This window comes from Babylonia areolata, chromosome 7 (assembly GCF_041734735.1).
Source record: "Babylonia areolata isolate BAREFJ2019XMU chromosome 7, ASM4173473v1, whole genome shotgun sequence".
NCBI lineage: Eukaryota > Metazoa > Mollusca > Gastropoda > Neogastropoda > Buccinidae > Babylonia > Babylonia areolata.
This window is the reverse complement of record NC_134882.1, coordinates 16925158-16950652: the sequence shown is the minus strand read 5'-3', so window position 1 is coordinate 16950652 and position 25495 is coordinate 16925158. Positions and strand designations below refer to the sequence as shown.

Sequence of the window (25495 nt, the reverse complement as noted above, 5' to 3'; positions counted from 1 at the left end):
TGTGTGTGTCACTGTGTGTGTGTGAGTGTGTGTGTGAATGATGTCAGAGGGGATATATGCGAGACTGATAAAGGACTTTCAGTCCTTATCTCCTTCTGCTGACTCAAATCGTGCAACAGTACAATTCCCCCCCTGCCTTATAGTTATACTTCCACACACACACACACAAACACCACAAGAAAAGGCAAGACCTTAAACTCGTTATACACATGCGATTTCCATCTCATCCAGCACAAAAATTACCAAACTAAGAAAGTATCTCATTTGTACAGGACATTTCTCATGTAGAATAGCATTATGACCCTGACCTTTGGTATATATCGTCAATTTTCTACAGGGGTTATCGCCAAAATGATATCATTCTATACCTGTCATTGTAGCACATTTGATGAAAACTGGATGAAAATTTCAAGCTGTCATGCTTCTGAACTGTTTCCCATTTTGCTATGTAGTGACCTTGACCCCTACTCTCCCATGGACCCGAACTTTCAATTCCATCACATTTCTTCTCTCACAATCACTGTACCTTGTTTGATGAAAGACTAAATGCAAGACTTTAACTATTTGGCCTACACTATGAACAGACTTTACATATTGTGCAATGTTCACTATAACCTTGACCTTTGCTCTAACCATGGTCAGTCACTGCATCATGTTCAATGAAAATTCTAATGCAAGACATAAGTTCTTTCTTGTTTGCACGCTTTTCCCACTGAGCCAAGTAATGACCTTGATTCTGCGCATCAACATGAACTTTACTTTGGCATGACTCATACAACTTGTGTGCCAATTCTGGTTCCAGCGCTATTTGGGGTACAGTTCCAAATGCTTTTGTAACAGATTAGCATGAACACATTCACACATACAAATAAAAAAAATAACCTAACAAGGTTGATTACATAAACTCACTCACCTGACACACCAGTTAGTATTCCAGACAAAGATGTCGCCCACTTCCACCGTACAGACTGACGCACAAACCCCTCCCCATCTCTTAGATTTTTAAAAATCACAACAGACATACATACATGTATACACAAACATACACAACACTGATCCAACAAGAAAGGCACAGTCAACAACAACAAAGTTTGATTAGACTGTAAGCAAGATATATATATATATATATATATCTCTTCCCAAGAGCAGAGATTTTAGGCATGGCCTATTCTTCCCATCTCTCCTCAATATAAAGGCAGCATGTTGTGACTTTGAAGTTCATGAGGTCATGGTGTGTAGTGGCCAATCCCTGCACCAAGTCTGAAGGAAAATGGATAAGAGATGTAAGCTCTATTTAAACTGCAGGACTTTTCTGTTGTAACGGCCGTACAACTTTGACTCCTAGTTGCCACTTATTTATAAGAGGATGAAATAGAAACATCTTTAACAACCTACAATACATCTGGGGTTCCCACGGATATGACCAAACTTCCATACTTTTTTCTGCCTTTTCCAGACCAGATTCAAATTTTTCCATACCAAACACAAACCAACTGAAAAAAAAAGAGTCTACAATGCCACTAAAAAAGAGAGATTAGCGGATATCCTGACAAAGATGTCCAATTTTCACCATTGTTTTTTCATGTGTGTTAAAAAAAAAAAAAAAAAAAAAAAAAAAAAAAAAAAACCTGCTTAAAGTTAAACTCTCTGTTGAATGGTACTGGTCAAGGGTATCATTATAACTCTGTGTTGTTATTTTTTAGGCCCTGAAGGGCAAAACATGTTTTTCCAAGACTTTTTCAGCACTGGAAATGGTTTCTCTCATGCTTCCAAGACTTTTTCAGACTTCCATGACTGTACAATCCCTGAGTTATTTCTACCAAGTTTTGTTCGTGTACAACTTGTGGTTGCTGAGATAGCACCAGTATTAAAGTTTACCTTTCACACACATATTCTAGAGACGCTGACATTTGGATAACTGAGACAAAGTGATCACACAGACTCAAACACACAAGAGTCAATGACATACACAACACAAAAAATTAAAAAAAACCCAACTTACACGAGTCCATGAACAACATAAATCACAGTGACTGGAAAAGCGAATGACACAGTCCAGCAGCAAAATGTTTCTTTGACACACACAATGGACACAATCTAGAAAAGCTGGAAGTAATGCTACAGGTTCTGCAGCTCAAGTTGTCCTCTGAGAGGTCCACACCTGTATCACCATGCAGAGCACAGCGGCTGGTAGTTGCCGGCCCCGCACAGAACCACGCTCCAAACTTACAGACATCTCCAGGCCCTCAGACTCGCGTATACCCATAATGAACAAATTCTTATTCCATTTGTTTTTCTTCGCTAATTTTCTTTCTTACTACCATTTTTTCCCCATTATATATTTTCTTTAGTTTTTTAATAACCGGTTATTTTTAACTTAAGACTATGGGCTTTGTTGCCTTGCTGGAGCTTAACCCTTTCTTGATGTGATGTGGTGTGGTGTGGTGTGGTGTGGTGTGTGTGTGTGTGTGTGTGTGTGTGCGCGCACGCGCGTGTATGCACATGCACGCAAAAGAGAGAAAGGGTGAGAGCATGAGCGTGTGTGTGTGTGCGTGTGTGTGGCTGAAGACAAAAGTTCAAGACAGAAAGGATGGGGAAAGTGGGATGGAGGACTGGAGAAAAGAGAGACGAGAGTGAAAGGAGAGGGGTTGCCGATACATATACTGTGTGATTTTGAAATACCTACTCCAAATTCACATTACAATTAACATGTTGAGGTCAGAAGAACAAATGATCTATCTATTAACAAATGTAGCAATGTAATGTAATATGCCAGATGAATCTCATTCCCTGAGAAATAGACAAAAACTAAGAATTCATGGATGCAAATGATTTTGGGATACACAGAAATTATACACAACTTTCAAAAACTGTGAATTCAATAAATAATCTAAACAAACTGAAATCCCTGAAGTTCATATTTATCATTATATGCCTTCATTTTGAAAACAATTAACATTTTGTACAGTCATTTTCATATCAATATACAAAAAAATGGACAGTACGTAACACCACAGCAGACTCTGAAATCCAGCTTTACTGTTAGTCTGATATTGGTTAGCTTAAGGTTTGGTGCTGTTCTTGATTTGCTTATTTTTGTAAACTGACTGTTCCATCACCTTAAAATGCTGTTAAGCAATTCAGAAAGGGAAATTGCAGTCTATTATTATTATTATCTTCAGTATTATCATATTTTTATTGTTCACTTTAAAGTTTAACAAGATTATGCACTATAGTATACCCTAAAAATTTCTCAATGGATTTCTGCAATTCACTAGAATGACCTGTGGGCTTCCAAAAAATACCAGTTTCAGTTTTAATACTAAAAATGTCCATCTCCATGTCCATCAACAACCATCTACCTGAAGATCTAGTCATCAGCCCCGTCCACATGTAATATATGGCTTCTGTTCAAACGTATGTGTGTGTGTGTGTGTGTGTGTGTGTGTGTGTGTGTGAGAGAGAGAGAGAGAGAGAGAGAGAGAGAGAGAGAGAGTGTGTGTGTGCAGTGCGTGCATGTGTGAGTAGGCACAAGTTTTTATACTGATATGCACTTGTATGTATCCTAATTTCTATTGTATCTGTGTTTGTGTATGATTTTCGATCTATGTTCATACCTTGTTATGTACTATCCCCCCCCCCCCCCCCCCACCACATTCCTTGTGACCCCGGTACACATGGTAATAAAGACATATTCTATTCTATTCTCTGAATTATAAGGCCAATGCAGCAAAAACAACAACAAAAAATCCGTACTTAAAATTCAAGGGCTCCTAACATTTCTTTTTAAGGAGTAACATACACAAACTTAAAAAAAAAAGAAAAAAAAAACCCTCTCATGGTAACAGGAAATGACACCAGACTGAGGGTAAAAAAAAAGAAAAAAAAGAAAAAAAGGGGAGACTTTTCAACAAGAAGTGGAGTTTACGGGGTTCTGAAGCCCACCTTTACACCAAAATATAGTTATATAACACGTAGTCATACTGCAAAAACTAAAAGACCCTTGAATATAACAACTGTTTAAATAATCAAAAGTAAAACTTTTTTTCCCCATCTTCCTTGGACACTCACTGTTTGTGACTCATGAATTTCCATGAGGAAAAGAAATTGCCTATAATACAAAATGGACTTGAACTGAAAAATGCAAATCAAGTTAAATTCAGGTTCTCTATAAGGAAAAAAAAAAAAAAAGAAAAGAAAAGGGAAAGAAAATATCTATTTTGTGCTTGCCTTCAACACTTTAAAGTTAAAACCTAGGTAAGATCAGAGTGTACAAGGCAGGATCCTACTGTAGAACGCTCCAGGCAGAGTTATTATTACAGTGACATTTTCTTCATAATGGAACATATAGAAAATGACCACTCCCTTCCTCTTCTCAACAAACACACACGCTCACACACAAAGATGCACACAAACACGCCCGCAGCACAATCTGTCACACACTTCTCTCCCCCCGCCGTCCCCCTCCCAATCATCCCACCACCCTCCACATGCAAACACACTTGTGGCTGCTCCTGTGAAGAAAAAAGAATAAAAATCAAACACATGATGGTAACACCCGTGGAAGCTGGCAGAAATCCTGTGCACCACAGCCGAACTCCATGCGCTTGTTGCACCATCAAGCAACCCCTCCAAAGAACCATGGAGCAATTTCAGCAGTTCCAGCACACATGCTCAACATGAGCAACATTTTCACAGCACTGTGCTTTTCACAGCAACAGATCTCACCAACCTGGTGAAAGCATTCATAAAGAAAAAAAGAAAAAGAAAAAAAAGAAAAAGAAAAACCACCTGAAAATGAAACTGAAAAAAGGAATTCACTCTTTGTCCTGAATGCTTTAACACACCACAGCCCACAGATCTTGGAGGGAACAAGCGGAACTGGGGTGAGGGAGGAGGAAGTGTGGGGGAGGGGACATAAGAACAATCTTTTCATCACACGATGCTGTGGATTTCAATCAAAACTACTGGGAAAAAAAAATCAACTATCAACAGAACCACATGATTTCTTCTGCACTTCTGGCAGTGTGAATATGCTGCCTACACAAAGATAAACACGATAATAAAAACTGTGTCCACAACACACTAACACACAGTCTCTGACGATCTCAGGATAACAACAACAGTGTAAATATACCTGGAATGCTGTATTATTTTCTATTCTTCTGTCAGGATCAATTCACACAAACACAATGCCGCTACTGATGCTGTGAGGTTGGAAGATGAATCCGAAGCAGAAGGGGAACTTGTGGAGATGACTTGGTGGCTCCATCACACCTCCTGATCACCAGACGACAGCTCCATGATGCAGTCAGACGACCTGGCTGTGGCTCCTTCCTGCACGCCCTGCAGATTCTTTTCCCTGACTCCACTGGTGCTCCTGTTGACCTGGCTGAGGCTCCATCACGAGCTCCATCTATGCCTCCACTGGTGTTGGACCAATCAGGGGACCTCTTCCATGCTGCTGCAGACCAATCAGCGATGACCTCATGCAATGGTGTAGACTGATGGCTCCATTACATAAAGCTGTTGACCCATTCAAGGCTTCAACCTCACTTCCACCAACTCTCCTGGCTACTTTGCATGCTTCTGAAGACAGCTCACTTGACTCCTTCACCCTGGCGGTGTAACAATCAGTAGCAGTGGCTCTGTGCAATTTCTTGCAGAATAACTGACTGTAAGATCACCATGGACTCTCCAGGGGGCCAATGCTCCGTAAACACTCCCATAGATCACCTCTTGACATTCCAATGACCCGCATGACTACTTCTGCACCAGCAGATTTCATAGCAGTCTTTGATTTCTCTGAACACATCCACTGGGAAAGGTGAAGAACATTTTCCTGTTGAGACCTCATTCATTAAAGTCCATGCACATTACTTCTGCAGGGGCAGCATAATTAGGACATCATGTTGCAGAGTTGACCATGGCGATTCACAACTGGACGGGTTGGGTGAGACAATAATTTGACAGACACCGCTGGGCCCAGCTCACTTTAACTGGTAAAGTTTATGCATTTACAAGTCTTTGAATGAAAGCACCAGCCGAAGTGTAAAATAATCTTCAACAGTGAACACTTGATAAGTGATCAGCATAATGTGGTGTGCAGGCACTCTCTGCCTAGCTGCCATTGACGCTGGACACACATCCTCTTCACAAGCTTGCCGTCAACATGAAGAGTAGAATGGAGACCGAATATTCCAGCAACTTGACACCTGAGCATGAAACAGCAGCAAGGGCTGTGTAAGGGACATGGGGTGGTAGGTTAAACCTGCTGTGAAGTGGAAATGAAAGTCCACAGCAGTTATGGTCCAAACCAAGATGATTTCTTTCAGGTAGCTCACATTCTCATACTCAAAAACATATAAAAATAACAACACTTTACACACACTAAAAAAACCAGAAAAAATGCAACTGCTTTGGGAGCATGCTGTCTTCATGTACTCAAACTTCTTCCTCTCTTGCATGAAAAAAAAGAAGAAAAAAACCCCCAAAAGAATGGGCAGACCTTGTGTGGCGATGGCTGGAGGGCACATGGATTATTTGCAGGCAGCAGTGCTGATGTGGTTTCCTCTTCATATGAAGGGCTTGTGACCATGGAAATAACTCATGATACTCTATCATTATTCCAAAGATATCTTCAAAACAAAATACTGAAATGTTTCATTATTTTCCCTTTCTTTTAATTTACAATCTGAAATAATGTCACAGAACTCCACACAGCCATGGAGCATTTCAGTTCATGTCCATGATGAGAAACTTAATCACTGATGAAAACAAAATGATGATTACGGAAAGATCACAAACAGCAACTCACTCTCGTCTCTTCCACATGATGGCAGAAATTCACATGGTGCGACATTTTTGGAGTGAAGACACTGCTTAAAGCTTCCATACAGGCTGGTTGTAACGCCATGGAGGACTTTACACTGCTGTGCACATCTTGATTCTTCTTTATCCACTTCCCTTTTACTTATCTTTGACACTTTGCAAAGCGAACTTTTCCTTTTTTTTAATGTGTGGAAAAAATTTTTTTAATAAAATTTAAGCTTTTCTTTCTTTCCTTCTTTTTTTTTTTCTTTTTTTTTTTTTTTTATATTTGGAGACACAAGGCCTAACACAGATATTATTTCCTTCAACGGAGCAGGACGGAGGAAACACAGTGACACAGAGAGCAGCAGAAAGATGGAGGAAACGTTTTCATGCAACCGGCAGCAGCTACTCCCCAACTTGGCACAGCAAGGCAGGAGGAGACAGGCACAGGACAGATGAGGACAGAAAACCAGGGCCATGGCCTGGGACATGGCACTGGAACTTGGGGACGGATGATGGCACTGGCACTGGAACAATAGGATCCCTGTGGAGATGGTGGGGAAAGAAGACAAGCATGACATGGGGTCTGGAACGTGGCCCACCCAAGAAGACCCCCAACTTGCCCGTATCCTGCAAAACAGATCATTTAGAGAGAGAAGACCAAGGCCGGCCCGGGAGGGGGTGGGGGGAGACGTAGACTGCCCGTGCTGATCCCTCCAGCTGCCGCAATCCTCCTCCTCACTCTGACCAAAGCACAAAGGTCGACACCTGGCAGGAGTCGCCTTGGTGACTTGAATCAGACCCGATGAGGAATCCACTGGATCATGAAGAACCTGTACCCCGTGGTGCTGGCGTTGTGGACTGGAATACTGGAAGTGGAGATGTCGGGGGGGTGGGGGTGTTATCAACACACCTCCATTAACTCTATACTAACCTGAGAACTTGATCCAGCCATCTCCAGTTTCCGACGCTTTGTTTCTGCAACACATGCACACACACACACACACCTGTTAACAAGAGGAAGAAACACACACACACATACACACAATAAAAAGAGACCCAGACACTGACAATGAAAAGCAGGTCATTGAAATACATATTTTTGATATTGTTGATAAAAGTCAAGTTGATTAAACAGGGCCATATCAGGACTGCCCAACAACCGTATCAAACACAAAACTCAGTCACACACACAAAAACCTCCAGCAAAACAAAACAGCTCTTGACATGATCTCAACTATCAAGCTCCTTATGGCAAATAAGACCAGGATGTGCTGAGAGAACATCAGCCCTTCAGATGAACTTATTCATCCCACAAATCAAATCAAATCAAATTATGGTCCTTAGAGCCTCACTGGCCACTAAGGCCATCTTAAGGCTATAGCCACGTTAGCATCCACTTCAAGTCTAGGGTAATCCCACAGACTACCAAAAAAACCCCCCAAAACCCAACAATAACAACAAAAAAAACCCCACAATGACAAAAGAGACTTCAAATGTATGACAGGTGAATGACTGCGGTGTGTCACCACCTCAGCAGGCCCCACCTCTGTCCTCCACGGCAGGGGGCGGCTCCAGGCTGCGCCGGTGTGATGACGATGTCGAGACAGCCGTCTCCTCCTCCTCATGACCCCGGTGCCCCCGTTTCCTCTCCTCCTTCTCCTTGTTCCTCTCCTCCTTCTCCTTGGCTCTCTCCTCCCGCCGCTCCTCGCGCTCCTTGTTCCGCTCCTTGTCCTTCTTCTCCCCTTTCTTTGACTTCTCCTCCTTCGCTGACTTCTCCCCCTTGCCCTCTTTCTGACGTCCCCCGTCTTCCGCTTCCGCTCGGGACGTCGGGGTGGAGTCTTTGGATTTCTTGTCTTCCGCTCCTTTGTCTTTGGGATGTTTGCTGCACAAACCATGAAGACAATGGATTGAGCCAAGGATCCCCACCCCCCCTCAGGATACAAAAGTACTTGTTTCAACTGTGAAACCAAATTCCATTCCAACTAACTTCTTTTGGACTGAAGAGCTGAGTGTCTGATTCATTCCTTCTTTGAAACAACCGTTACATACAGCAGTCACCAGATTACACGTTAAAAATAAATTCCTACAATTTAAAAAAATATAAATAGTAATTTTATTTGTTGCTTAGCGATTAAACTGAATGGACATGACTGTTCAGCAAACCACTGTTTCAATGCCTGTGTAATGAAGTAAAACACAACTGTTGAAAGAAAAGCAGCAGATATTCAGTTAAGGAAACTTCAAAAAGCAGATCTTCAAAGTCCACTGACCACAAAGGCTCTGATACTCACCCTGCTGAGTCACCGTGGTCCTGAACATCGACACTATTCACTGCTGACTTCTTGCTCTCCCTTTTGTCTCGCTTTTCCCCCTTGTCCCGGCGCTCAGACTTGTCCTTGCTGCGTTCGTCCCGGCCCTCCCCCTTGGCCTCACCACCGCGACCCTCACGGTGTTTGTCTGCCAAACATCATATTGCCAGTATAAACAAAAGCCATTTGACATTCGACCAGCTGACAGCACAGTACAGGGCCATCTCAGGACTGCCCAGCTGACACAATTGAACAGCATTAACCTGTTCAGTGCCAGAAATTTTGCACTAAAAAAACCCACCCAGAAACAAAAACAAAACAAAAAAAACAGTGCTCTCCTCTTGCCATGGATTTTTTTTAAGCATTCGGGGCAATTGAGGCTAACCCACTTCTCATGCACGGTCCATGTGGTCCAGTTAGCAAATCATTATTGACAGGAGAGGGGTCCTCTACTTGGTGTGTGGCTCATTTAAATAGTAAAAATCAAAACAACAACAACAAAATCCAGACACATTTCACTAACTGTTAGTCCATGTTCATGTTCTTGAACCAAATTCCAGTGAAGAAAAAACTGGGATAGAAGCAGGACATAAGTGGATATCTTATAGATACTATAGCTATACTCTGTGTAGGACGTTCATAGACATGGGCACTGAACAGGTCAAACACAAAACTCTGTTGCCTCACATACACATAAACACCACACCGACACACAATCACAAACTTACCACTAAAACAAACACATCACCACCACACATATACAACACACACCACTCACACGAACACACCACCAACACTATACAACATAAACATACACACACTACCAAAAACAAAACACACCCACACATGCCACCACACCAACACCCAACTACTACCACCACACACACACACACACCACCACACTACACACACACACCACCAAACACCCAACCAACACATACACACCACACCAACACACACCTCAAACTTCCATAAACAAACCACGCCCACACATGTCATACACAATATACTCACCATCCTCTGTCTTCTTGGAGTTGGCAGTCTGGGGGCCATCCTTGGCAGCAGCAGAGCCCCCCTTGCCTGCGCCTTTGGTCTGCACACACACACACATGTATATTGCATTGCATTACTCTTAAAAAAAAAAAAAAAAAAATCCTGTTTGCTTTCCTATCGAAGTGGACTTTTCTATAGAATTTTGCCAGGGACAACCCCTTTGTTGCTGTGGGTTCTTTTACATGTGCAAGTGCATGCTGCATATGGAACCGGTTTATTGTCTCATCTGAATGACAAGTGTCCAGACCACTACTGAAGGTCTAGTGGAGGAGGAAAAAATACTGGCGACTGTGGGATTCGAACCAGTGCACTCACATTCTCTCACTTCCTTGGCAGACGCGATACCACTAAGCCAACACTCAACATCTGTATTTGTTACAACCGAACATTTCTGTTACTTGACAGTGGCCTTCAAGGTCGGTTGGGCAGTCTGATATTGTATTGTCTGTTCTTTATTGTCTCTGGACCCCAATATCTTTTGGAAGAAGAGTCCATGGACCCCCAACATTTATTTTTTGGAAGAAGAGTCCATGGACCCCCAATATTTTTTGGAAGAAGAGTCCATGGACCCCAATATTTTTTGTTTAAGAGTCCTTGGAAAACTAATATTTTTGGTAGATGTGTCTTTGGAATCCTAACATTCTTGGTAGAAGAATCCTTGAACCTAAATTATTTTTTGGTAGAAGAGTCCTTGGACCCCCAATACTTTTTGGATGAGGAGTCCTTGGAACCCAAATTATTTTTGGTAGAAGAGTTCTTGGACCCCCAATACTTTCTGGTGGAGGAGTCCTTGGAACCCAAATTATTTTTGGTAGAAGAGTTCTTGGACCCCCAATACTTTCTGGTGGAGGAGTCCTTGGAACCCAAATTATTTTTGGTAGAAGAGTCCTTGGACCCCCAATACTTTCTGGTGGAGGAGTCCTTGGAACCCAAATTATTTTTGGTAGAAGAGTCCTTGGACCCCCCTGGGATCCACCCCAACCCACAAAATTTAGACTTTTCAGAAGCCCTGAGGATTTGAGCCAGTGACAACCCACAACAACAACACTGAACAGACACTGACCTCTTTGATGTGGAAGTCTGTCTCTGGCACCCAGGTGGCCTTCCGCATCTTCAGCTGACCAGAGTAGCTGAGGGGAACACAGCAATAAGAGCATGATGTATGAGAAACCAGGCCTGTCCAATATCTGACACTGCTGAATGAGTGACATAAAAAAAACCCAACTCCAATATCTTCCCACCTTTCATCATTTTCACCATTTTTAATGGGTTTGTAAACATGCAAAATGTTTCTGGAAATCAATTGGAGATTATATAAGGAAACGAGTAAATGCCTGCAATCTATAATGCATTCGGTTTCAAAATGCACTGTAATATTCCTTTAGTAAGAATGACGCCATAAAACAGAGTTTTTGTTTTTCTTTTTATGTCAACTAAAAGTTATATGTACAATTGCTGGATTGAAAAATGTATACCAAAACAAACAATACATGCATTTTAAAGGCATTTTAACACCAGTTTTGAAAGTGAACAATACAGTGCAAAGATACATTGTAACCTGTCCATTTTTAATACTGAATGGAAATATTGTAAACCTGTCTTTTGCACAGAAAACAACTGAAGAAAAAATGACTGAAAATCCTTCACATGAAAATGGAAATACAGAATTTGAAAATATCAGCACTTTTCATGTATGTGCTCTATTGTATGTGTTAGTATCTTTCCCAGATTTTCCTTTTTCTTTTTTTTTTACTTCTTTTCCATGTATGATGTGAGAGAGGGCATGTTTTCTTTTCTTTTTTTATCTGTTTCCTCTTCAAATGTATGTGGAAGAAACACTAAATAATAAAACATCAAAAAACAAAAAAAAATTAAAATATCTTAATGCCAGTTGTGTTATATCCCCTGACAATGTGTTACATATAACCAAAGAGAAAAACTAGATAATACATAAACATTTTTTTTTTTTTAAATTACAGGGCTTAAGAACAGACTGGCATGTGAGGGGAGGAAGGGGGCAGCTAAAAGAGCCTCGAGGGGAGGAGTGCAGGGGCCATGCCCTGCTTGTGGGTTGGGGGCGGTAGGGGGTGGGGTGTGGGGGTGAAACGCTCATAAGCTGGCTGAAACCAAACTTGATTTGTGTAGATTTCGCAGAAGATTTTATGGCCTGATTAAAAGCCTGATGCCTCCTTACCCGATGGCCAAAGCGTAGAGGTCTGGTCGCTTATCCTTCTCCTCCTTGCTCAGTTTGTCCACACGCCGCTCTATGGCCATGCCGATCTGCACGATGCGTGGAAAGTGGGGCAGGATCTGCACAACACAGGCATCTCACTTTCACTTTTGCTTTCAAGGGACTGTCAGAGGGTTCTGACCCATCCATATTTGCTGTGCCATCTACTACTTTGAGAGAGAGAGAGAGAGAACTACTTTGAGAGGGGGAGAGAGAGAGAGGGGGAGATCTAGAGAGAGAGAGAAATGAGCTGATGCCTGACCTTTGAATAAGAACCTGACAAGCTGCTCAGTGCCTTGTGAGCCTACCTTAGGTTTGTGTAAGACATTAACATATAATGGAAGAAACTGATTTTATAAAATGTTTTTAAAAAGTACATTAATACAGACAGTCACGCACCTGCCAACCCCTGAACAGACTTGAGTACTTTCAGCAACATAGTGGAATACTTAGAAGCTGAGAAGAAAGTCTGGTTGGTTTTTTTTCTTTTTACTGTCTGCAAGTGTATTTGCTTTACTATCAGAGATTTTTCTACATAATTTTGCCAGGGACTAGCCTCTTCCTGCCGTGGTGTTTTTCTATGTGTGCTAATCCATGACCAGCACCCAGACCACCACTGAAGGTCTAGCAGAGGTGAGAGTTAAAAAAACCAAACAAAGAAAATGATGGTCCATATATATACATGGGGGCCCTACAGACTCGGGTTTCTATTCAGGTGCATGGCTACTGGATCAACCATCGCATATGCCTCACCTTGGTCAGGATGATCAGAGCGTTGCGGATCTGGATGAAGTTGCCTGACTCTAAACAGGAGATGATGGCCTGAAACACACATGTATATACACACCAATGTGTTGCCATAAATTCAGTAAATCCACACTTCATGTCACAGCCCACAACTGAAGCCGCATTGGTTTCAAAGCAAAATTTTGTATAATTTTGTAAATATTTACATGTCTTCTAAAATATTATTTGAAACCAAGTTTACCTCAAACAGCACCGCAATGTTTGCTTTCATACAAGGTCCTTAAAAAAAAAAACAAAGAAAAAAAAACCCAACTGTTTAACATGGAAACTAACAAAATCGAAGAGTTGCTTGAATGACTGGTAATCAAGAACACATCCATTTGGCACTCACACCTGTGGCAGCAAGAAGCGTTGTCAATTGTATCAGAAAATGAAAACAGGGCTTCAGTTAATTTATAAATCTTAGGGATCCCAGAGACTCTTTTGCCATGATTCAAAGGGGATCCCAAATTACCTTCAGAAGATCACTCTGGTGCTGCACATTCTAATCAAATCTGCACTGCTACCCACATACAAAGGCAGGCATACCTTCTGGTCATAATCATCTAGGTTTCTGGGGCAAGAAGTAGTGGAGTGAAAGAACTTTTCTTCACAGCAGACAATCCTAGCAGACTGAAGCTGTTAGTCCCATACAGAATTTTCATTCTTCGATATGTTTGTTCTAGAATTGTTTTAGAAACCCACCACCGACCAACACAATGAAAACACACTGCATCCTTTCCATTTTCAAAGCCTTAAAGATGCACATTTATGCTTTACCCACAAGTCCAACCATACCTTTGTGATGCGGAAGTGCCATTTGTGACAGACATGTCTGAAGTTCTCGTAGTCCAGCCGATCCATCTTGTTGTTGGAGTCGGAGCCTTTGCGGAATATCGTCACAAAGCCAGGGTAGTTGGCGCATTCCTGGGTCAAACGAAACTTTACATGTACCCATGAACAAGCCATCATTATTTTATCAAATTTTTTATTTTTAAGAATTATGCAATGATAAACAGCATATAGGAACTCAATATGATGTTGAAAACAAAAAATAACTTTCTGTGTGGTTCCTACAAATGATGAAACTGCTGCATTCTTATCTCAAGAAAAGCTAATGCACTTATATGAGAAAACATATGCACATCTGTCAAGTCTTTTCAAGTCTTCCAGCTTCTCATGGAGTCTCCCGTCGGTCCGACGGATGAGTAGGCAGGCAGGCTTATCTGTCGGTGTGTATCCTCATATGTGAGAAGAGGCCGATTCTGGATGCGCAGCACTTCCCAGAGGTGTTGCAAGGGAAAACGTCTCCAGAAGCTGAGCCCTGCTTCCTTCGCTCATGCTTCTCCTTAATGGCCAGCGTTCTCTTGTTTTCAAACGTCTTTATGCCACTAGAGCACAGCATCCTCCAGCGAGAGCGGTCAAGGGCATCAGTTTCCCAGGAAGCGATGTCTATGTCACAGGCTTTGGGGTTTGTCTTCAAGGTGTCCTTGAAGTGCTTGCAGGGTCTTCCAAGTTCACGGTGGCCTTCCTTCAGCTGGCCATACAAAAGCATCTTCGGGATCCTGCTGTCTGTCATGCGGACAACGTGTCCTGTCCAGTGTAGCTGGCACTGGATCAGCAGGCTTTCGATGCTGGTCAGACCACTCCTCTCTAGGGCCTGGAGGTTGGAGACCCTGTCTTGCCACTTTATGCCGATACGTCGTCCATGTTTCACAGCAGTACAAGGTGGTCAGCACAACAGCTCTGTAGGTTTTCATCTTGGTGCTGAGCCTGATGCCTTTGTTGTTCCACAGCCTGTTGCTGAGTCTGCCAGGCGGAGGTGGTCTTGGCGATGCACAGCATCACTTCTGCATCAAGGATTCCGTTGCTGCATAGGGTGCTGCCCAGGTAGCAAAACTTGTCGACTGACTTGATCTCTGTGTCATTGATCTTGATTGCAGGTGGGGGGGAGGCACTGGCGTTCTGTGAGCTAGCTGGTTGGTACATGGACTCGGTCTTGCTGAGGCTGATGGCGAGTCCAAAGCACCTGCAGGAGGTGGAGAACCTGTCCATAATGTACTGCATGTCCTCATGGGTGTGTGCAGCAAGCGCACAGTCATCAGCAAAGAGGAACTTTCTCATCAGTGCCTCAAACACCCTGGACCTGGCGTGGAGTCACCGCAAGTTGAAAAGTTTGCCATCTGTGCGAAACTGAATGTAGATGCCCCGGTCACAGTCTTCGAAGGCGTCAATCAGCATGGCAGAGAAGAGAATGGAGAACAGTATGGGTGCCAAGACGCAGCCCTGCTTCACTCCATTTACCACAGATCCAACATGTTAGTATTTTCCTGTACTTTCACCTGCATGCCATTGTGTAAAGACACAATCAGCTGGATTAGGCTCTCTGGGCAGCCGAACTTTAGGAGGATCTTCCACAGACCATGGCGGTTCACTGTGTCGAAGGCCTTAGTCAAGTCTACAAAGACCATGTGGAGCTCCTTGTTCTGCTCACGGCACTTCTCTTGCATCTGGTGTATGGCAAACACCATGTCACATGTTCCCCTGCCTGAGCGGAAGCCGCACTGTGCTTCAGGGATGACTGTGTTGGAGACATGGTCAACCAGTCTGTTCAGTATGATGCGGGCGAAGATCTTGCCGGCGATGCAGAGGAGAGAGATTCCACGGTGGTTATCGCAGGATGTTTTGTCTCCCTTCCATTTGTAAATGTGGACAATAGAAGTATCCTTGAAATCCTGGGGGACCTCCCCTCTCTCCCAGATAGACTGGAACAGGGCGGTCAGCTTGTCTGTCAGCACCTCACCTCCATACTTGTAGATGTCAGCCTGGATTCCATCCGCTCCTGGTGCTTTTCCTGATGTTGTCAGCTTCAGGGCCTTCTGGGTCTCGACCTTGGTGGGAGGAGCAGCTAGCGAGTCATTGACTGGTAGCTGTGGGAGGGCTGCAATTACCTTGTCAGATACGGACGAGTTCCTGCTGATGAGGGTGTTGAAGTGCTCTGCCCAGCGGGCAAGATGTCTTTCTTGTCTGTCAGGAGGGTGGTCGGAGACCATCATGGAAGGTCTTCAGGCCGTGAGCATCAGCAGCGGACTGAAGCTCTTCGGACTTTCTATCCCACCAGGTGTTCTTCATCTCATGCAGCCTCTTCTGTACGAGTTGCTTGGTTTGCAAAAACTGGCTCTCCTTCCTCTGACAGTCTTTATCGGAGATGTGATCCTGATGCCGTATATGCAGTGTGTTCAGGAGCTTGGAGGTTCCAGAGTCGTTCTCGTCAAACCAGTCTTTGTGGCTTCTCTGTAAAAAGCCGAGTGTGTCAGCTGCTGCTGTATACATAGCATCTCCAGAGGTGCTCCATACCTCTTCTACATCAGTCAATGCAGGAATTTTTTGGAAAGCTACTTGGATTTGCTGCTGCAGCATGTCCTTGGTGATAGGGAGCTGGTGGATGTTCAGCTTCCTAGGGGGTTTCTGCCTGGCTGGTTGGAGCTTGCGTGCAAGTCTGATGTTCATCTTGCTGCGTACCAGGCGATGTTCCGACCAACAGACTGCTCCTCTCATGCAGCGTGTAATGAAAACATCACCTCTGTCCCTCTGCTGGACAATCACATAGTCCAGCATGTGCCATTGCTTGGAGTGGGGGTGCATCCATGTGTTCTTGTACTTGTCCGCTTGTTGGAAGAGGGTGTTGGTGATGGTCAGTCCATGTTGCGCGCAGAGCGAGAGCAAAAGCAGTCCGTTGGAGTTACACTTGCCAGTGCCGTGCTGTCCTAGGACTTTTGGCCTCGAGGAGAAGTCCACGCCGACGCAGGCACTGAAATCCCCAAGGATGATCAGCTTGTCCTTTCTGTCTACCGCTTCTCAGAGAAGCAGACAAAGGTTGACAGATGAAAGAACAGATTAGTGGATTTTTTTTTTTTTTAAGCCTGCCTTTACCACTATTGTGACTGGCCCTGTCTCAGCCTTATCTGCCTGCCAACCTGAGCATGCTACCAAGAAACTGCCTGCAAGAAAACCACAAGACAAAAAACAACAACAAAAAACCAAACAAAAAAAACCACAGCCCTGCAGCCCTAAACAGAGGCAAACCACCACCAAACTGTGTGTACTTAATGAAAAAAGGATGCTAAGATTATTTGTGCTATTCTTAGTTTAGTGTACAGAAGATTTTTTTAGCCAACATCTTGGAAAACAGGCACACTTATGAGAAAAAGATGAGCATCAAACACCCCTGATCATACCACATTCAGTCTGTTGATTTGTGCTTGCAACAACTGCAAAATCTGGCACTGACACTCTAGTTTCTATACCCGCTTCCTTTGTCACTATCACTTCTATTATTTTCTTGGAGAGACATCAGAATCAGTGCCTGTAGGCAAAATCATCAGGATCAAGCAGACGAAAAATCTCCGTGTTCAACAAAGGTTGCTTTTGAGACATTTTTACACTGATATTTGACCAAATTGTATGCAAAAACATCCAGTTTCTTAAACAGAAGCAATACTAGCCAGGGAAGCTAATGTACTGCCACCTTAAGTGTGTACACCTAAAACAAACTTGACTTTTGTACCTGAAATCAAGCTGACCCATATCTTGTCTGTGTACAATGCTGACAGAATATGACTGCACATGTATTTCATTATGGATGTGTTAAAATGTTAGACAAGATGACAATCAGGGAATGTATGCTGCTTTTTATCAAGTTGACATTATGCCCCATTCATTTTAACTTCTTATCTTCAGTTCCTTGTACCAATCATAATGCCATCTTCTTATTTACACTTTGCAACTGAGAGATATTCAGTACCATACATTGTCTCAGTCTCTCTTAAAAAAACAACAACAAACAAATATTTTATTAACTTTCAGAGGAAAACTTTCACATTCCTCCTCACTTTCACAAATCAATTCTTGGGGGTCAATCAACTCATCAACATGCGCTGCTTGCTATTCTCATGTGAGTCAAAGAACACCTCAAGGATTTTTATGGGCTTTTTTATTCTCCATAAAGTGTGCTAATGGACCAACCTTCTCGTAGATGCTGGTGCTGCTGTGCCACTTCATGATGGTCTCCAGGGCACAAGCCAGGAACCGCCCATAACGGTGAGCTTCATTCTCTGTACAGCTGGTCATCGTGTAGGTGATATCACAGAAAATCTGCACAACGAACCACATAGTAAATACTGTGTAAATAAACCTTTTATCATATAATATAAAATAAAATAAAAATATAAAAATCCCCTATGCTTTTAGCAATTCTGAAATAAGGCAATCGTTTTGTGCAAACATACATGTACCCAAATATATATCCAGAACTGTTTTCTATTTAAGACCCCAGAGGATGCATGGGGCCAGTTCAGTTACAGGTTAAAAATGTTCATTCCAGCTGAATGAAACCGAATTCTAGCCACATTTGTTCTATATAACTTATCATTTGTCACAAAAATATAGCCAAAGACAACTGTTCTGTGGATGCTTAACAATAATTAAACACAGATACATGCTGGAAAGATGGCCAAATGGAAGTGCACCTGACCAGAAAGTAAGTGTTCATGGGTTTGAGTCCCTTATACAGACCAGATATTTACTGTAAAGTTCGGTCTATAAGCCGCGACTTTTTAACACATCTTCAACCTCTGCGGCTTATACAATTTTGCGACTTATTTGAGGAGTGTCATGTTCTCATCTATTCTTAGCTGCCCTTCAACTCACCAAAATCATGATTTCTGTCAATGAATTTTTGGATGAGGTTCAGGATAGTGCTGAAGGGTGCACCCTCATCATGCCGAAAACGCGACGTAATGCTATGATGCAGCCTTCAAATTGAAGCCGATTGACCTAGCAAACGACAGTGCAAGCGGCGAACCAGCAGCGACCTCCACCTTGCGTTCATGTTCATGAAGTGAAAGTGAGGCTGAAGTCAGTGACAAGATGGTGGAGGAAGCTGTGCTGGTTCTCTTCAACTCGGACACTGAAGACGAAGATTTCAGTGGATTCAGTGAGCAGGATGACGTTGAATAAATGCGACTATCCTTAAATTATGGATCTTATTTTCGTTGTGTTTATTTTTTTTTTGTTTTTGTGGCACTAGCAGTATTTTTGCTTGCTTTTCTTTGTGTTGTTCCCGCTTGTGTTTATTTCATAACCTACAGTATTGACAGCTTTTCTGTAGTATCAGTATGTGTTCCAGTACCGGAAATAAGTGCAGCTTATAAGCCAGTGCAGCTTATATATGTATGAAGTTCAATTTTTTCCAAAATTTAATGGGTGCGGCTTATATACCAGTGCGCTCAATAGACCGAACTTTACAGTAGTGCACCCTCTTCTAGAGTGGTGGTCTAAGCACCAAAGTCCCATGTGCAGCATACATTTAACACATGTAAAAGAACCCACTAGAACAGCAGGATTGTCCTCGGCAAATTCTGTGGCAAAATCCACCTCAATAGTAAAAAACACACACTTGCAGACAGTAATTAAAAAAAAAAAAAAATCTAAGGCTGGCACTGCACTGTGGTGATGCACTCTCCCCAGGGACAGCAGCCCGAATTTCACCAATAGCAAACTGTCGTGACAAAACAAATGATACAATACAAGATGCTAATAATGGCATCACTAAGTTTGCACAGCCCCATGTACCCACCCGATCATAGCAGATGAGGGTGGAGAAGTTGGGGGTCTTCAGGGTGTGGAGCACCTGGATGAAGTAGCCACAGTACAGGGCATCACTGGCTGTGAAGCAACACCGTGGGAACAGGCACAGCTGCAGGAAATTTGTCGTCATCTCCGACTTGGTTGTCCCTGACAACATATCAACAATAACTAACAAAATAATAATAATATTAATAAAGTGTTCTTCTTGGAATGTGAGAGTGGCCAAATTTTCTGTTGTTCTGAGGACCTAATGCATATGCTTTCTAATGTGGCCTTTGCATCTTGTATCTAAAAAAGTAAAATATAGCTCTGAATCTTGTACACAGACAAACCAAAGCACTTACCAATATTCACATCAACTGACAACTCTGACTCAGATGGAAAACAGATAAAGACATAAATATAGGTAAACAGAAAACTCAGACTCGGAGGAAAGGAAGGTAAGACATAAATACAGGTAAACAGAAAGCTAGGGAAACTGTAGGCCATGAAGAGGGAGGACAGGGGGGCTATTTTGGAAAGAGAGGTTTTTAAGGTGGACCACTGCGTCATTTTTAGCTAATTTTTGTTTCTCAGGAACTACTAAAGATATCTGTATGAAATTTGGTACACATACTCAGGATGTTAATATAGATATCTGTGCTAAGTTTGAAGATTATAAGTCAAACAGATATGAAGATATGATAATTTTATCATAAAAATACACACGGTTATTTGGCCCATTTGCAGCACTGAACACATGCATTACATAATGATTCTCATCATTTCCACAGTTTGTTTTGACATCATTTAGTGCAATGATCACAAAAGCAGATGCCCATTGTCCACAAGCATTGTTCTCTGTCTTGTCAAAAACGCATAAAATTATGCATTCACGTTTGTATGCTTTAGTCACTTGCTATGAAAAAAACTACTAAAGGTAGAGAGTTCTAACTATGTTCATTGCACTCAGCACACATTTTTACATCAGTGTGCCTAATTTTATGATAATATTTTCACTGTATCAATTGTTACACGTGGGCCACTGACGCACCTGCAGCAGAAATTCAACTTTTGAGAAAAACGCCTTCAAAGATTGTGTTGAGAACTCACAAACTGCAACCCATAGTTACACACTAAAAAAATAATACACAGGAAAATAGCACTTGGCCAATATCACTAAGTGGTGAGAGAGAGTTTTTTTCAGTTACTAGATTGTTCAAAATGCTCCTGGGGCGTATACTTCTCCCTCATCTGCCCGTCGATGTTCACGTTCCTGACGTCTCACAGTTTCAATTTTTTTCCTCTTTTGTTTTGCAATTCCGTTGTGAGAAGTCCTTCCTCTCCGATGCCAACTGCCATCAAAAGAGACAGAGATGTCTAAGCAGCCATCATCTGATGGCTGACCTAGACCCATCTCTGCATAGGCTTCCCGCACATGGTGAGCTGCATCCTGCAGGTGTGTGCTGGCTGCTCTGCTTGCACCCTCACTATATTTTTTTTGGTAGTGAAGCCATGTTTTCTGGTGCATGGGTCGTGGCATATTCACCATACCAAAAAAACGGCATAGCTGGGTGTAGCCAATCCCAGTTGCAGAAGCAGCAGCAGCAAGGCGACGGTTGATGTCAAAACCTGTGAAGACAGTCCCCGTCTTCAGCGATGTCATGGTCTGTGTCCCTGGAATCACAGCGCCACAGGAAACACACCTCACCTCCAGACTGCATGCTGACCCCATCCTCTTTGTCTCATCTTCAAATACAGAGACCTGAAAAAAAATCAAATGTGTGAGAATTGAAGGTACAAGAGAAAGAATGAGAGAGAGAGAGAAAGAGAGAGAATAAAGAGACTCAGACTGACAGTTTTTTTTACACACACACACATACACACACACTGACAGTATGTCAGACTCAGTAAAAATCCACAGAAATATTACTTGGAAAAGTATTTCAATACTTGAGAAAAATAAAAACTGCCTCTGAAAACAAAAATCAAAGAACTTGAAAAAAAAGAAAAAAAAAAAAAAAGAAGTAAATCAATGGGCTCACAAAAAAAGAAGAAGAAAGGTATTCAGATGGCTTTTTTTCTTTCTTTTTTTTTTTTTTTTTTTTTTTTTGCTATGAAACAAAACAAAAACTCATGAAATAAAATAGAATACTATATTATATTTATTAAATATTATATATCTGTAGACTATTATATTATTTTCCACAAACCTTTGATATGCATTTTCCACAATGAACTGACGACACCAAGCAGTCCAATGTTGACACATCAACGATGATGTTCTGTGAGGACTGTGGCTGTCCCGAGCGAAGTTGTACTTAGGGAACTGATGCACTTTTTTTTGACGGTGGTTCTTCGTCTGAACTGGAGTCACTGTCACCCGTACACACATGTTTTCTGGTGAAAACGTCCAATTTTCTCTTCGAACTGAGAAGCGGCGTGCTTTCACTGACGCCGGTCAATGTCGAAGGCACTGCTAAGTCGGTCGCTGTTTCGGCAGACTTTTTTTCAGCTTGTGTTGTAATCTTTCGCTTTCTCTTCTTTTTGCCGAATGCAAAGACAGTCCTAAACTTCTTTCCAGCGTGTCTTGGCATTGTCCGTGACTTTTAGTAGAAAATTTCGATCAAAATCTTAGGCAACTGGTGTGTCGATTGAAACCGTGATGAAAACAGACGCCATCTTGGAAAAAGTCACATGACCGATTGGGCCAATGGGCTATTTTTTTACTCCGACAAGCCAATCAGAAACCTCGACTCAGCCACAACCCCTAAAAAATGCCTCTCGGGTTCCTTCGGATTTACTCTTCGTGTGTTTCCGTGAGTGGAATTTTCCACAGGAAATGGCAATGAGAAGACAGACCGGTGAATGACCTTCACACTGATACCAAACAAGATGGGGTTTCCAAACCAGATCGCGAGCACCAGGCTGTCCAAATCGATGCAAACTTCGAGTTTTTTGTCACATTCGCTCAAACTTCACACACACCCAGGTCAGAAAATGATTTTATTTGCAATGAAATCGGTCAAATTGAGCAAAATGGTTGACAGAAATGCAAAGAAGAGACATTGTTTGACCAAATACAAGTATAATCCCAAAACACGTTTTTTAATCATTTTTTGTGAAAAACCTATGCCGTGGTCCACCTTAAGTGGCAAGTGCAAAGTCTGATGAAGCGAAAGAGGGAGGTCATTCCAGGAGTAAGGACCAGAGACAAAGAAGGGCAGTCAGCTGTGGAGTGCTTCAATATGGGAACACGGAAACAGTAGATCTGAAGCTGTTTGCAGACAGCAAGATGGGGTGTAGTGTTGAAAGCAGTCACAGAGACAGGAAGAGGCAGGTTTCTTTAAACTCAGCACACCAGTAGCAATTTAGTCCACTTTGTTTATACATGACACACCAGCTGCAAGATTTATTCATACTCAACATACCAGCAACAACTGTTTATAACAACACACCAGCAACAACTTAATCAGATTTATTTGTAAACAACATACCAGCAGCAAGTTAATCAGTCCCTGATGAAATGCCATCCTTCTTAACACCCTCTCCCCTTCTTTCCCCACAAAATGTCAAAACCCATGCAGATTTTCTCTTCTAATTCAAAGAAAATTGGACAAAAAGAAAGAAGAAAAGAAAACACAAACATACAGACACAAATTACTCAAATGAAATGTCCGAATATCTTATCATTGAAAACTAATTTTCACAAGTCCAAACTTCAGTAACTCACTGACTGGACTGGCTGCTTCTTGCCTTAAATTCCTTTTTACAAGATCATACACACACAAAAAAACCAACTCAGGAACCAAGTTGTGATCTAGTGCAGAATACTCCAGACAAGAAGCAATTAGCTCAGGAGACTCACCACTGGGGAACCAGGCCTCCCGCTCCTTCTTCAGCCTGAAAAAGACCTGCGCAACGTGCTCCGTCTGCTTCTTCTCCTCCTCCAACAGCTTCTGAAGCAGCTGCTCACACCTCTCTTTCTCCTTCTTCTTCTTGCTCTGTGGCTGAAAGCGAGACTGAAAGTTTCATTATCAGTCGTTGTCACCACACCTGCTAATTAATTTCACACTATGAAAGCTGAACGCTTCACCAGCGAAGAAAGCATTTGATTCAAGCTTTATTCAACAAACATGTAATCATCTGATCAGTTTGTTCAAAACAGCAATCTGGTGACATAAGGTCCCTGTCACTTTTGTTTCCTTGATGGACATTGTTGCTTACAGTCCAGCCGACCACACATGACAACATCAGGACTGCCCAGCTAAATTCTTTTTTTTTTTTTTCAAGGTAGAATGTTTGGTCACAACTTAATCTCTTTTTGTGGACATGAGAATGTGTCAGAGTGACTTTTAAAGAATCATGAACATGCTGCATTGGCAACAGGACCCTTGACTCATTTGTACTGTTTTCCTGCAAAGGTATCTTATGGAATTCTACATGCATAGCACCGACATGGCACTGACAAGACAAATCATGCAGAAAAACCCAAAACAACAAAACCAAAAACAAAACAAAAAATTACTTTATCCATCAGCACAAAACATTACTAACACAGCACCTATACCAGCACCAGCACCAAACATGGTTTCAGTCCAAGGAGCGATTCATACTGCCAGCCATGTTGCATCCATGAAATGGACTAGTCTTGGCCCTAAGTCAGGCATGTGTTCGCTGATTTCAGGAAAAATTCTGACAAGATGTCAGCTGCTCAAGATCAATAAGTGGTAAAACTGCTTAAGAGAAATTGTGTGATCGTGGATCATCCATGGCAGACCACAAAGATGCTCAACCCCTTTGCAATGTATGGACCAACATTACATATGCAATGGTCAACATCGGTGTCAATGTTAGCTCTGCATTACTTTGCCTTTCTTTTAGTTTACCAAGTCTGTTGAGGTAATTATACATTACCTTGCCTTTGTTTTAGTTTACTGTCAGTATTTAATGGTGTGCTTGTGTTTTTGGATAGGCACTGTACCAAAATACAGAAGAAGAAAATTCTGTTTCATCTATATGGATTGATGACTTGGAGGGATAGGGATTAGTGACTGAGGTACAGTGGTGAAACTACCTATGCCATGTAAGTGCCATGTACATGGAATTGCAGCTTTAGAATGACTTTGAGGATAGGTACTCACCATGTCCTTCATGTCATCAGCCTGGTCCATCTGTGACTGAAGCTGCTGGATCTGCCGTTTGTAGGCCTCTGTGGGCACCTTCAGGTCATACATGGACATGGACCAGAACGTCCAGTAGAACAACGGACTGCAACACATACATACACGTTTCTATTGTTCACAACACACTCTTCCATGCATACTGTTCATAATGCACACTTCCACACAGAAATGCATTTTTCACAGCACAATCTTCCTGGTTTTGTTACCCAGTACTGATCAACTCTCAATTTAATGGGTTTTTTCATTTACTTTGAAAATTTTTTTAAAAATAATTTTAATATAGGAATCTATGAACACATTGGCACAGAAAGAGGACATTTTCTATCTAAAATTACGTTTAAATAATATACTTACTGTGACCCACTAGTGCAGACTCCGACAAGGGTCTGACATTCCTGTCCTGTGCAAACTACTATCCGCCTATGTGGAGAAAACAAAAGTAGCTACGGCCGATACCCTCCCGGAAGTAAGTAACCTTAGTAGTAGTT

General features: G+C 42.2%; 1 protein-coding gene across 1 annotated transcript in view; it reads right to left on the bottom strand.

The window, feature by feature from the left end:
- Window positions 1-25495, bottom strand: part of LOC143283754 (THO complex subunit 2-like) — a 72683-nt gene that overhangs the window by 22130 nt on the left and 25058 nt on the right. The window contains exons 23-34 of the mRNA XM_076590071.1: window positions 24966-25092; window positions 23690-23831; window positions 19832-19989; window positions 18220-18348; window positions 13993-14121; window positions 13162-13230; window positions 12373-12488; window positions 11242-11308; window positions 10140-10218; window positions 9108-9273; window positions 8361-8698; window positions 7748-7791 (exon numbers count right to left, since the gene is read on the bottom strand). Coding sequence (XP_076446186.1) covers window positions 7748-7791; window positions 8361-8698; window positions 9108-9273; window positions 10140-10218; window positions 11242-11308; window positions 12373-12488; window positions 13162-13230; window positions 13993-14121; window positions 18220-18348; window positions 19832-19989; window positions 23690-23831; window positions 24966-25092 — 1564 coding nt within the window. The remainder of the gene's footprint in view (window positions 1-7747; window positions 7792-8360; window positions 8699-9107; window positions 9274-10139; window positions 10219-11241; window positions 11309-12372; window positions 12489-13161; window positions 13231-13992; window positions 14122-18219; window positions 18349-19831; window positions 19990-23689; window positions 23832-24965; window positions 25093-25495) is intronic.